General features: G+C 38.7%; 1 protein-coding gene across 3 annotated transcripts in view; it reads right to left on the bottom strand.

The window, feature by feature from the left end:
• Nucleotides 1-14,879, bottom strand: part of LOC117430657 (serine/arginine repetitive matrix protein 3-like) — an 83,609-nt gene that overhangs the window by 40,536 nt on the left and 28,194 nt on the right. For all 3 annotated transcript variants that reach the window (XR_009308935.1, XM_059000805.1, XM_034903055.2), the window contains one exon: nt 9,021-9,273. Coding sequence is in view for 2 of the 3 variants with exons in the window: in XM_059000805.1 (XP_058856788.1) it covers nt 9,021-9,247 (227 nt within the window). In the remaining variant the exon portion in view is untranslated. The remainder of the gene's footprint in view (nt 1-9,020; nt 9,274-14,879) is intronic.

Genomic DNA, 14,879 nt, shown 5'->3' on the forward strand with positions numbered 1-14,879 from the left:
ACTGTACATTTAGACCTAATATAGCTCAATTGTGTGCCGAGCTCATGCTCTATTCAATATTCCCAGCCGAAGTTCCCCAAGGTGTTTCAGTATTGCATGCATATTTTCACGTGAAACATTTGTTTTGTAGTGTTCTGATAAATGGTATTATTCTTGACATACAGACGTGCTCAAATTTGTTGGTACCCTTACAGCTCATTGAAATAATGCTTCATTCCTCCTGAAAAGTGATGAAATTAAAAGCTATTATATCATGTATACTTGCATGCCTTTGGTATGTCATAGAATAAAGCAAAGAAGCTGTGAAATGAGATGAATTATTGCTTATTCTACAAAGATATTCTAAAATGGCCTGGACACATTTGTTGGTACCCCTTAGAAAAGATAATAAATAATTGGATTATAGTGATATTTCAAACTAATTTGTTTCTTTAATTAGTATCACACATGTCTCCAATCTTGTAATCAGTCATTCAGCCTATTTAAATGGAGAAAAGTAGTCATTGTGCTGTTTGGTATCATTGTGTGCACCACACTGAACATGGACCAGAGAAAGCAAGGGAGAGAGTTGTCTGAGGAGATCAGAAAGAAAATAATAGACAAGCATGGTAAAGGTAAAGGCTACAAGACCATCTCCAAGCAGCTTGATGTTCCTGTGACAACAGTTGCAAATATTATTAAGAAGTTTAAGGTCCATGGAACTGTAGCCAACCTCCCTGGGCGCGGCCGCAAGAGGAAAATCGACCCCAGAGTGAACAGAAGGATAGTGCGAATGGTAGAAAAAGAACCAAGGATAACTGCCAAAGAGATACAAGCTGAACTCCAAGGTGAAGGTACGTCAGTTTCTGATCGCACCATCCGTCGCTTTTTGAGCGCAAGTGGGCTCCATGGAAGAAGACCCAGGAGGACTCCACTTTTGAAAGAAAAACATAAAAAAGCCAGACTGGAATTTGCTAAAATGCATATTGACAAGCCACAATCCTTCTGGGAGAATGTCCTTTGGACAGATGAGTCAAAACTGGAGCATACCTACAGTGAAACATGGAGGAGGCTCGGTTATGTTTTGGGGCTGCTTTGCTGCGCCTGGCACAGGGTGCCTTCAATCTGTGCAGGGCACAATGAAATCTCAAGACTATCAAGGCATTCTGGAGCAAAACGTACTGCCCAGTGTCAGAAAGCTCTGTCTCAGTCGCAGGTCATGGGTCCTCCAACAGGATAATGACCCAAAACACACAGCTAAAAGCACCCAAGAATGGATAAGAACAAAACATTGGACTATTCTGAAGTGGCCTTCTATGAGTCCTGATCTGAATCCTATCGAACATCTATGGAAAGAGCTGAAACTTGCAGTTTGGAGAAGGCATCCATCAAACCTGAGACAGCTGGAGCAGTTTGCTCAGGAAGAGTGGGCCAAACTACCTGTTAACAGGTGCAGAAGTCTCATTGAGAGCTACAGAAAACGTGTGATTGCAGTGATTGCCTCTAAAGGTTGTGCAAAAAAATATTAGGTTAGCGGTCCCATCATTTTTGTCCATGCCATTTTCATTTGTTTTTTTTATTTACACTATTATGTTGAATAAAAAATCAAAAGCAAAGTCTGATTTCTATTAAATATGGAATAAACAATGGTGGATGCCAATTACTTTTGTCAGTTTCAAGTTATTTCAGAGAAAATTGTGCATTCTTCGTTTTTTGTGGAGGGGTACCAACAAATTTGAGCACGTCTGTATATTTGAGAGATATGCTTAAACACCCTCTGCGCGACAAAGCCTTTTCAGAAGTCATTTAAATTTATTGCAGGTTTCTGATAAGGTCGGCTATTTACCAGACACCTTCACTGCCAGCAAGGAGAAAACAAAAAACTGTACATTGCATTGCTCTGCTTCTAGTCCTCTGAGCTTACAATGTTGGTGATAAAACAACTTCAGACTGAGCTTTTCAATATTTGTCTTTGTTGAAACACTAAACATACCAATAAAAATAGAAAATGCAGAACTGTGTGTTAAAAAGATGTAACTTGCACATAAAATGTGAAGTTTGAACACAAAATGAAAAGTCTGAAGTGGGGATGTGCTTAGACTTGAGTACATTTCCATAACAGCAGCAGGTGCTGTACACTGCATATACTGTGCTATGGCTATATTTAGATTAAGAATAAGGTCGCGTGGTCTGCTGACTAAGTCCCAGTACGGGTCTATGAAGTTCTGTCCAACACAAATTTCCTGACCAATTCTCAAGCCTTCTAGTTCCCCTTCCTTGTTCCTCAGGGCCCCTCTGTAGTTGCCACCCTGTTCTTAGTTGGTCAAGCATTTCATTTTCCTTTCACACACACACAAAAAAAAAAGCACTTCGGAGCATAAATCTGACCCATAAACAACATGATTTTCCTGATGGTTGCCTTGTCACAGTAATCACAGTTTGGATGCAAGGTGAATTGATCTCAGTGGTCAAGAAACCGAAGAGGTGCGTGAGCAGACGGGTTAGCTGATTTTCTGCATAATTGACCCATAGGATGCATTTCAAGACTGAACCCTACTGCAAGAGCCAAGCTGTACCTACAGTAAAAGCACAAATCACCAGCTGGCAGTCTAGCTAATTAACACTCACTCACTCCTGCACTATAATCTAATTTCATATGTAATTCCAACAACCGCCACAAGGTGAGGTAAGTTTATTAGAGAAAATTGCACTCCAGTGCCTGTCTGCCTGCAAGCCTTCCCTTAAGGTAATATTGGGATCTCATTTACATGTAGCTCAAGCCTTCCCTAAAGGTAATATTGGGATCTCATTCACATGTAGCTCAAAGGGAAATAAGCCTTACATTCTTCATGCAGCTTTGAGTCCCAATTGAATGGGCATGCTTCTCTACTGTTGTACCCTATAGCATCAGATACTGTAGCCTACAGCATGCAGTGAATACCTTTAATTGGGTGTTTAATATAGTGTAATATATGGGAGCGGGCAGCAACATTTGTTTAATTCAATTTCACTGTAAATGCTGGAATTTTTCAATAGAAAAAGGAAAACTGCACCCAAACCTATTATAGGTACATTCAAATATGTTTTATGGCTCTTCTTGTAGTAGTTTCTTTTCTTGCCAAAAAGAGCCATTGCATGGTACAAAGAGCTCATTAATCCACGTTAGTTCCAAGCTATGTATCCATATAATTAAACATAAATTGCTAATTGAAAGAAAAAACGTATTTTACTTCAGTTTATGTCAATAAACACGAAAGCAATTCAAGCACCAGTGTGCCAGTACTGTACATCTTATGATAAATACTTTAAAAGCTTTTAGTGAATCACCAATACATTACACTTAATATAATTCAATATCCAGAGTTCTGGACATAACCTTGTTTTTTTTTAATGATGTGCAGATAAAATATGACAGGGCTCAGCCATCAAATCTAAAACAGCAGCACAAAAGTCTAGTATGTTTGTGATTTAATAAGAGCCTGGTTTCTGCGTGGTTGTCCCAGTGGCCCCCACATTGTTACTGCTGACTGGGAGTAGAGGAGATTCAAAGGCATGATTCTCCAATCTCTGACAGTGCTGCGGTCTCTGGAGGATTTCAAAGAGGCATCTCGCGTAATGAAGGCAGCCGAAGAAAAATCACTACTCACAGCCAGGCTGAGCCAGGAGAAATTTATTTCAGCAGCGAAAAAAAAAAACAAGCCTATGCAAAAAAATTTAAATAAAAAGTGCTGGAATTGCTTCACCCAAAGTGCGTTGCAAATAAAGATTACATAGCTTTGAGAAAACAAGCCCTCCGCTGGCTTTGACATTAAAGAAACACATAATAATGTTATACTCTACAACAACAACTTTTTCCAGAAAGCACAATGTAATTTTTTAAGCTTGCGTCATTTTTTTATAGCATAAATGGAGATAAATCACCTAAAGGGCAATGGCAACACAAGGGCACCTACAATGGTATGAGCCAGTATATAAATGGACACAATTTAATTTATACCAGCGGAATCACAATAATATGAACCAATACACTGCACTGCCATGGTACCAAATCAATTTTATACAGTGTGCTCCTGTATCAATGTCGGTAATGCTGAACGATGTCTTCACAATTTGGTGATAATAGAACGATTCTATCTAGTAATAGCTCATACCATTACAGCTTGCCTTGTGCTAATTACTACAAAAACAACACATCCCCAGAACTCCAGCATATTGTGTATAAATGTCCTGGACTGTAATCGGTTTTACTTTAGATCATGTCCATGGTACAGTTTTGTTTTGTGGGTGATTTCTCAGAAACCACAAAGCCAATCCCCCTTTCATCTCTCTCTCCGGTGTCTGCTTTCCTCTGGTAATTGTTCTAACTGCCTCACTGTTTATTCTGTACGCTGTGGTAATAGCATGGCTTCCCATTCTGTTTACTGAAGCTTGCAGTGGGATGGCTTGTCAACAATGGGACACCACCTCTTTCAAGTGCCAGGTCCCAACACGTGCTGGAGCTCACATTACTGCCTGCTGCTTGCACGCAGCTTTCCTCAATCTTATTGTATCAAAGAACCAGAACTTGCACTGTACTTCATTTTTGGTTTCTTCAGACATCTCCCTGATAGTTTCAATCCCAGTGGGCAGGTCTGACAGACTTTGACAGGGCTGATAGCACAGTAGGTGTTTGGTTGAAAAGTGCTTCCTTGCCTTTTAATATGTATACCTCATGCACCTTTATTAGGCTGCAGCTTTAGATTGCAAGAACACCATGCATGCCACCAGATCCTTGCAGTGATGTAGTTTACAACATCCTGCCAAGAATAGAGGCTGTAATTCAAGCGAATGAAAACCACAGTGACCAGCACATTGACTGAAACCTCTGGAAAGTTATGACAATCTGGAGCACATCCTTGTGGCCAACACTACATTTAATGTATGTTCTGCACTGTAGATGTGGATCCCCTAGATGAGTTTCTAACCACTGAAAAAAAGGATTTCTAAAAACAGTAATGTAGCTCGTTTAAATCCCCATGTTGCAGACTTGAATTGTTTGCAAACAAACATGATTTGCTTATGTTTGTGGACCCTGCTCATGTTAGCAATGTCCTCCACAATTTAGCATATACTGTTTTTCGTTTAAATATTTAGGAACATTTGTTGTATAATAACTCTGAAGAAAACGATCCATTTTGAATGGGACAACGCTATCTTTTTCTGCTTTAACAAATATTATGTTTCATCGTGAAATATCTTGAAATACCTATTTTTAGAGCGTGAAATTAAAAAAAAATATTGTGAAAAAAAAATCCAGCCCTAGCTATAACATGTATTTTTGGTGTACAATCATTTTCCTTTTCTTTCTATTTTATTTTTTTTATTTTTTACAATGTTGCACAAAAGGTAAAAAGCTCCCTTGGCCATAAGGATTTAAATAAATATGATGTTTAAAACCTTGTAAATAAGCAGAGACTAATCTCAGTTCCATCACTGTCCACATCAGCTGCAAACTCCTGGACGTTCATTTGAGGATTATGGAAAAATATTCTTTGGTTATTTGGTAGAGAAGTAAATGACAGCAGATATGCAGCAAATAAGTTCAGCTGCCCCCGAGAATGTGGAGTGCTAGCTGTCCATTGTCTTTGAATTCCATATTCCAGCACAAGTAGATTCCAATACCCTTAAGAACTACGGAATGCTTATAGCAAGAAACCTGCATCTCAATGCATGCCCTCCACTACCAAGAAGGATCACATTCTAGTGTTCTTTGCACATGAGGAAGTTGTAGGAATACTGGGTATTGCTTTACGTGTGGACTTAAAAAGACAGTGATGACCTAAATCTTTCATATCATGTCTCAACAGTAGGAACATATTTTGAAAATGCCAAAAAAAAAAAAACAACTCAACATTACAGCACCTGCAAGTTTTTCTGTCAGTTATTTGCTGGTGATTGGCAGAACAAATGAATATTAATCATACAAATTCCCTGTCCTGATAGGGACATGAAACACATAAAGAAACATTATTAGGAAAACCAGCCAGCCATCTCAAACATGACCTGTGACTGAATGACTGTCAAAATTGTATCAAGCAAATATATATACACACATACACACATATATATATATATATATATATATATATATATATATATATATATATATATATATATATATATATATATATATATATATATATATATATATATACAGACATGCTCAAATTTGTTGGTACCCTTACAGCTCATTGAAATAATGCTTCATTCCTCCTTAAAAGTGATGAAATTAAAAGCTATTTTATCATGTATACTTGCATGCCTTTGGTATGTCATAGAATAAAGCAAAGAAGCTGTGAAAAGAGATGAATTATTGCTTATTCTACAAAGATATTCTAAAATGGCCTGGACACATTTGTTGGTACCCCTTAGAAAAGATAATAAATAATTGGATTATAGTGATATTTCAAACTAATTTGTTTCTTTAATTAGTATCACACATGTCTCCAATCTTGTAATCAGTCATTCAGCCTATTTAAATGGAGAAAAGTAGTCACTGTCCTGTTTGGTATCATTGTGTGCACCACACTGAACATGGACCAGAGAAAGCAAAGGAGAGAGTTGTCTGAGGAGATCAGAAAGAAAATAATAGACAAGCATGGTAAAGGTAAAGGCTACAAGACCATCTCCAAGCAGCTTGATGTTCCTGTGACAACAGTTGCAAATATTATTAAGAAGTTTAAGGTCCATGGAACTGTAGCCAACCTCCCTGGGCGTGGCCGCAAGAGGAAAATCGACCCAAGATTGAACAGAAGGATAGTGCGAATGGTAGAAAAAGAACCAAGGATAACTGCCAAAGAGATACAAGCTGAACTCCAAGGTGAAGGTACGTCAGTTTCTGATCGCACCATCCGTCGCTTTTTGAGCAAAAGTGGGCTCCATGGAAGAAGACCCAGGAGGACTCCACTTTTGACAGAAAAACATAAAAAAGCCAGACTGGAATTTGCTAAAATGCATATTGACAAGCCACAATCCTTCTGGGAGAATGTCCTTTGGACAGATGTCAAAACTGGAGCTTTTTGGCAAGTCACATCAGCTCTATGTTCACAGACGAAAAAATGAAGCTTTCAAAGAAAAGAACACCATACCTACAGTGAAACATGGAGGAGGCTCGGTTATGTTTTGGGGCTGCTTTGCTGCGCCTGGCACAGGGTGCCTTGAATCTGTGTAGGGCACAATTAAATCTCAAGACTATCAAGGCATTCTGGAGCAAAACGTACTGCCCAGTGTCAGAAAGCTTTGTCTCAGTCGCAGGTCATGGGTCCTCCAACAGGATAATGACCCAAAACACACAGCTAAAAGCACCCAAGAATGGATAAGAACAAAACATTGGACTATTCTGAAGTGGCCTTCTATGAGTCCTGATCTGAATCCTATCGAACATCTATGGAAAGAGCTGAAACTTGCAGTCTGGAGAAGGCACCCATCAAACCTGAGACAGCTGGAGCAGTTTGCTCAGGAAGAGTGGGCCAAACTACCTGTTAACAGAAAACGTTTGATTGCAATGATTGCCTCTAAAGGTTGTGCAACAAAATATTAGGTTAGCGGTCCCATCATTTTTGTCCATGCCATTTTCATTTGTTTTAGTATTTACAATATTATGTTGAATAAAAAATCCAAAGCAAAGTCTGATTTCTATTAAATATGGAATAAACAATGGTGGATGCCAATTACTTTTGTCAGTTTCAAGTTATTTCAGAGAAAATTGTGCATTCTTCGTTTTTTGTGGAGGGGTACCAACAAATTTGAGCACATCTGTATATATATATATATATATATATATATATATATATATATATATATATATATATATATATATATATTATCGGAGTAAAAAAAAAGAGAGAGAGAGAGGTTAGATTGAATTTGATTGAAACAAGGCCTTGTAATGATTACTAAATAATCTGCAGCCACAGTCAGGATACCAAAAACAAGGCCACAGGCACTGGTAAACTAGTTCAGCTGAGGAAACACAAAGCCACTTCATGGCTTGGAACGTGCTGACTCATTTGGCAGAGCACTCAGACTGGAAGATATAAAGTAGGCTTCCAATTTGTGATCCCAATACGCTTACAATCTACCTGGGCAGTAATCACTAGGCTTCCCTTATTTAAAAGAAGCCCCCTTATTCGATCTCTTTAGGTTAACCAGGGCCATATGTCCAAAGCGTTACCTCGAGTCTTTAAATCATGTAAATATTACAGCATGAGAATCAAACACCACCAGAGTGCTGAAGAGAAATTGGATTGGATTAGATTACTTACTGTAGCTGGTTGTTTGATTCTAGTTCTGTAAAATGAACAGACTTTTTTTTTTAAAAATCTGATTTATTTAAATGTGGCCCACAAAAAGAAGAATGGCTTCATATAGCACTTCCATTGTTTTTCATTTTACTGTCCATCTTTCATGAGGTTTGCAGTGATTCTCAGTGGTTCTTATTGCAATGTTTCTCAACGTGTTACTGTTTGAGTTCAGAAGCTGCTCTTCGGTTCTAGAAAGCATCTGTAACACAGCTACTGTGAAGTAGGGTTCCTCCTGGATTGCTGGTAACATCACAGTAGCTAAGCACTAAGAGGCCCTGGCTCATACATATCTCAGTAACACTTTACACTGTGTCTCCAATTGCTGTGTATTTACATAGTAGTTACTTAGTAAATACATGTGAACTTACACATCATTACAATGTTACTATATATAGTTACAATGTACTTCATGTGTGAATATATATGCAAGTACTGAATTGTATCAGAAAAGGGTTTGTGTTAGGGGGGTTGGGGTTAGGGTTAGGGTTATATCGTGTAAAAAGATGTACGTGGTAAATGACTGGAAACTAGAACCGAAGAGCTACTTATGGTCAAACACAGACTACATTAAAATGAAAAACAAAATGCATACTATTACACATTAAGCATCAAGTGTCAAGTCTGTGCTGGAGCAGGTGTAGGGTTTGTGACCATTCTTTGAAAATTGGAAAACGGTAAACAAACTGTAAGAAGACGTACCCTTGTTCCTCCATCATCTCCTGGAGCTCCATGCATTTCAGCTCCACCCTCCTCTTCCGTTCGTGATCCAGGATTTCCCTGTGGGCCTTCTTCACCAACACAGGTTCCATTACCCTGGCCTCCTCCTCCTCCTCCTCCTCGGGTTTGGAGTGGATGGCGGACGCTCCTGGCTGAGCGAAGCCATTGGCATTCTCCTGAGGAGAGGGCACCCTCACCCCATCGTACATGGCCTCCGCCTGGCTCCCAGCACTCTCTGGAAGAAACGAAACCCAGACACATTTGTTAAGCATGACAGAAGCCCCATCCCTCCCGACAGAAACACTAATCATGTCTGCTACATTCAATCTGACATCTTAATGGAGGATGAACTAGTCCAGTCTGCTTCCCTTCTAATTGAAATGTCCCCAAATACTAGATTGAAATTATACTGAAGGCAGCAATAAAACCATTGCATGACAATGGCACGCTTGTTATACTGATAAGTCATCGATATCAGACTAATGGCATGTAGTGTTTGTTATGTTGGGTCTATCCTAATACAGAGAAGTTTGATCACCAAAAAGTATTGCTAAGGGCTTACTACTAGACTGGTATTGGTGTCTTATCCAATGTAAGCCCATCTCACTTGTCTCCTGAAGTTCTTAAATCCATTTTGTACAGTGATATAAAAATGCTAAAATAAGCTAACATATTTAAAAAAAAACGTTTCCACTAGAAGTAGTTTCTTTTGGTATTTCTACATTTAGTGTTTATAGCTATGGATCATATCTTATCCCCTTTACTTGTCTTTGAGTGCTTTATGCTGTTACACTCGTGTAAGCACATTGTCATTCCTGAGGGAAGTTGAAACAGTCTTGCGGGATGAGGGGACTAAACCATGCGTTAAAAACTTCCATTTAAAAGAGAAAACCATTACATGAAATAGAACATGATACCATTTGTTACGTCAGTTCAAATAGACATGGAGAGTTTTTGGCCACCCATTGAAACTGGGAGAGCATGGTTATGGTTCAGTAAAAGCAGTAATCCATCCGGCCTGGCTGACGAAGATTCATTTAACAATAAAGGCCACAGCTGGAAGTGAACCAAGTTTCCAAGTATAGCCCAGTGAAGCTGTTTCACTAATGAGGTTATCATTCCTGAAGATGCCAGCGCATTACATCAATGCCGTTACACAAAGCTAAGGAAAAGAGAGTTTCAGTCTAACTACCCCTTTCAAAAGATTTCCAGCACTTGTTCTTGGTGGGGCAGATACTGAGACATTCATCCTGTGTTTTTATGTACATTTACTGGGGAGGGGGTTACCTAGTGATGCTGAATCATTGGGATCCTTTAAGACCCAGTTTTGAGATCAATCAGCTAACGGACAAGCACAGATGGGCTGAATGGCCTCCCCTCATTCGTAAAGCATATTGTTTCTTATAGAAAAATGTCTATCTAGTAACATTTAATAGGATCAACTGAATATGCATATAAAAATTGCTTTCACTGGCTCAGAAAATGTAAAACTTAAATGTCCATAGTTCAGCATTGTGTGTTTTTAACATGGTTAAGGGTATGTTTTGTTCAGCCCACCATTATAAAGTTCTATACTCATTTTCAACTCAACATTTAGACGTTAAACGCCTCAAAAGATTTCATAGATACAAACAAACAAGAAAACAAATAGTATGTGCTCATAGTAACGTATGGACTGTCTCTCCTCTTACTCTGTCAAAGCCACACAAAAATAGAAATAACAATGCTGCCTCAAAGACAGGTTTTTAAACAGAGCTCCACCAACTCAATAACCCACTGGACTGTGTGACATTACAAATGAAAACATAACAGATTTAATCACGCACATACGCCAATCATTACACATTCTCATTTGTTCTTGAGGGTCTGTGAAGCAAGCGCTTCACATGTGAAACAAATTAATCATTTAATTACCCCTTTAATTGAGTTCATTAGAATTAAAAGGAAATGACAAATGATACAGATGAAACGGTTACATCACCATATTCCATTGTAGTTTTTAAACATATCTCCCTTACTATGCTTGATAACAGAAGTGGAGGTCAATAGGTCCATAGCATTCAAAGGTTCCAAATGTGTTCCAAGTAATTCAAAACTCACCAATTTTGTTTTACAAACATAAAAAATGAATACAAAAATTAGCTGGTTGTCTATAGAATACAAAGTCCTAGTATATAAAGCACTTTTTCTACACAGAGAGTTATAAATGCATGGACTAGCCTACCAGGTGAAGTAGTCGGATCTAAAACACTGGGAACATTAAAACAAAAGACTAGATTCTGTGCTTTTAAATTAGTTCCCCGCAGTAGTGGAAAATCAAGGACAAGCCTAGATGGGCCGAATGGCCTTTTCTCATTCTCAAACTTTTCATATAAAAAGCTTTTAAAATATCAATATTCAAGGATACACATTACTAAGGACTTTAAAGTGATAACCCAATCAATGGCAGCAATCTTCTCTGCTAATTACATTGATTCACCAACTGTGTGCTTTAGGCAGGGAATGAAAAAAATAATATCTCTTAATGGGGAAGGATCTTTCGTTACCAACAACCCAAATGATATTAATTTACGCTATATACAGTGTAGACGCCTTAGAATAGAACAAAACTAGAACAAAACTAATTTGTAGTCTTCAAATTACTGTAACCCAAGACAGTCAGATCCATTGAGAAGGTGCAGTGGATGAAGAAACAGCCTTCCTGAGTAGAACCGTTTATAGAGACGGGAAGTTACGAAACATCTCTCTGAATTTTCTACATTTGTTAGTAAGCAGCCAATTTAGTTTCAAACTATTCGGTACCATGGTATGTGGCTGGTAGGTGATCCACAATGCCAGCTCACATAACCAACCCTTTCTATATACAGTAGTGTGCGCAGATAATAGTAAGGTCAAAAGACCAGCAGAAAGAACTGAACTGCCTGGGAATATTCAATATAGGAATGTGACGGGGTACCCACCCCTCGTGCATATTCATTTATGTATGTATATATTTGTATTGTAGTATTATTGTATGTATTTGTGTGCGGTCGGACGAAACCGTCCGTCACTGTTGTTTGAGACCGGCGAAAAGCCAGTCTCGTAAAATGTGGTTGGCATGGGTTTGAATCCCCATCCCGAGTAGCTCGTGGGAATGTGGCTGGAGCCTCAATAAGGTAATTGTTTAATAGGTAATTAAGGCTCCAGCCACAGTATAAAAGACCCACTCTGGGCTCAGAGTACAGGAGAGTTTTAGAGGAGTAAGAGCGAGGGCAAGAGCGAATGCTACCAAGTGAGCGAACCACAGTACTCGTTTTGATAATAAGCATTATTATTGTGCGTGTTATTTTACTTTGGCCAATATGCCCTTCGCCTTGGTGTCAGTGTTTTGTTTAAATCTTTTATTTTGAATTGAATTACAAGCGCAGCCGTGTCGTTTTGCCCCGTACCATTTGTTTCTGTTTCATTTCCTCGTCAGACGTCACTCCTGCAGTCCTCACAGCCACAAGGAATTACAACTACTACAAATGTAACCCGTATATCGATGAGTGCATAACGTACACTAGTGTGCAAATGTGTTCAAACACATCAAGATGTGCCATGAATATCCTTTATATACCAACCTGCATGAAAACCTCTGGGGTGAGAATTTCAATTTTCAGTCAGTAATCGGTGATATAGAAACAATAGGTACTCGTGTGTGAAAATGTTAGACCACTTTGTGCTTTAATTAGGCATCTTAAACAACTTCTAAAAAGTCTCCTGAATTTTACCATTTGTGGCTATGTGTTCCTTTTCTCTAACTATTTTAAATTAATTGCATGTGTGGCCTATTAAAGTCATCAATTAAATTAGACACTAATTTGCCTATGTTGACAATTTTCCAAGATGTTCAGTTCCAGTGGTTAGATTTCATATGCACAACAAATCAAAACAACAGAAGCAATGGGGTGTTCTAATACATTTACACACTCCTGTATGTTTCAGAAATGGCAAACACCCCTGAAGACAACTACAGATCGCTCAACAAGAGTTGGGGAGAGACTGCAGAGTTGAAGATGAAGGCTTCAGAGTTCTATGAAAGCAAAAAATAATAATTTACTAAAGAACCCAAGAACTTTGTGTGTCAACAGTAAGCATGGAGTTACACATCGTTTTCAAGTACTGAAAATCTTTGTGTGCTTTGTGTAGAACCCAGAATCAACTCTGTAGTAATGGTGAAGACACCTGATGGCCTTCTTGTTCTGTATGTGGTCAAAACACAAAAGCTTTAAAACAGGGGGGTCCAATCCTGGTCCTGGAGGGCTGGTGTCCCTCTTGGTAATAATTGGTCCAATCAAGTAATTTAAGACACAGTTGGAACAAAAACCAGGAGAGACACCGGACCTCCAGGACCAGGATTGGAGACCCCTGCTTTAAAATGACCTGAAATGGAGAGTAAAGTTCCACTCAGTTTGAAAACCCAGGATAACTTTTTAAAAGCTTTTACAAACAGTGAAGGGGAAAGGGGTCATTGAAAAACTAGTCAGCTATTCAAAACTATTCAAGTACAAACATTTCAATTAAACCTGAAATCATTTAACCTTGGGGGTTATTGTTTTGAAGAACACCACACTGTATCTTTGTTGTACAGATTCCAGCTCTGTTGCAGGGAATGCTTCTTGTCTATTGAAATTGCCTGTGAAAAACAAGTGTTCAACCTTGAACATCAGAAAACACATACAAAGACTCTGCGAGCTATTCCAGTTTTTTTTGGTTTTTTTTTCAACACCTCGCTATTTTGGAGAACAAATTCCCTGCTGTTTTGTTCAGCTTTCTCTACAGGTTTAACAAGGCTCTGAATCAGACAGTGTCATTTCCCCTGCCACAGGTTCCTATCTGGACGTGATTTTTCATCAATTGCTAACACAACACATTTTATTTTCTATTTTCTCAAGCTGTTTTCATTCAGTGCCCCGTTCAGATTTCATCTCCCACAAGTGCTGGGAAAGCACAAGCTAACCAGGTTTTATTGTAATTAGCAGTAAACACGGCATTATTATTTACTGTTGCCTCATGAGCAGTGTAAGATAATAAGACTGTGCTTGCCTCCTGTGGTCTTCACTGCCACTGTGTGAACCTACTGGCAAAAAAACAGCATATCACAATGATGTCCAGATGCCAGTTATTAAGAAGGGGAAATGTCTGCAACAAATAATGTGTGCATCAAAAACAAATCATAATTACAGAAGGAATGGGGTGTTCTAATACATTTGCACACGACTGAATGTATTCATGCTATGGTGATAACACTGGCACGGTCGAGAAACTGCTGTGTGGAGAAAAGATTTGATTACAGACGCACATAACGGGATTTTAAACAGAAATGATCAACCATTATGAAAATGTAATTAGTGGCTGGCACAGGTCCACACAAAGCCTTTGTAAAACGAACCAAAACCTGTTCTGGGAATTGTTTTTGCTGTTAAATGATGCCTGCACACAACCACCATCCGACATACTGTGGCCCAGTCCAGTCACATGTAGATTATTACTATCTGATTGCACTGTCAGTTTCGTTTGTTACACAGGCTTGGATTTAAGATCTGGTGTGTTTAGGTTGTCGCTTAACTGCGTCCGTAGCTGTACAAACCCTGATAACTGAACCTTTCTTTCAAACCCGTAAACATAAATCTAATGGATAATAAAATAAAATACTACACTGTCTGTCTACAGTAAAGTGTGGGGAGGTGCAGACTGGAGCTCTCTACAGAGTATCAGGTGAAGGGCGCATTACAGCATCAAGGACAGAGATTAACAGTCGGGGGTTGAAACTGTATCTATAATGAAAAGCAAAGAAGCAAGAGGATTAAACATCAGAGA

The sequence above is a fragment of the Acipenser ruthenus genome, chromosome 26 (assembly GCF_902713425.1).
Source record: "Acipenser ruthenus chromosome 26, fAciRut3.2 maternal haplotype, whole genome shotgun sequence".
NCBI lineage: Eukaryota > Metazoa > Chordata > Actinopteri > Acipenseriformes > Acipenseridae > Acipenser > Acipenser ruthenus.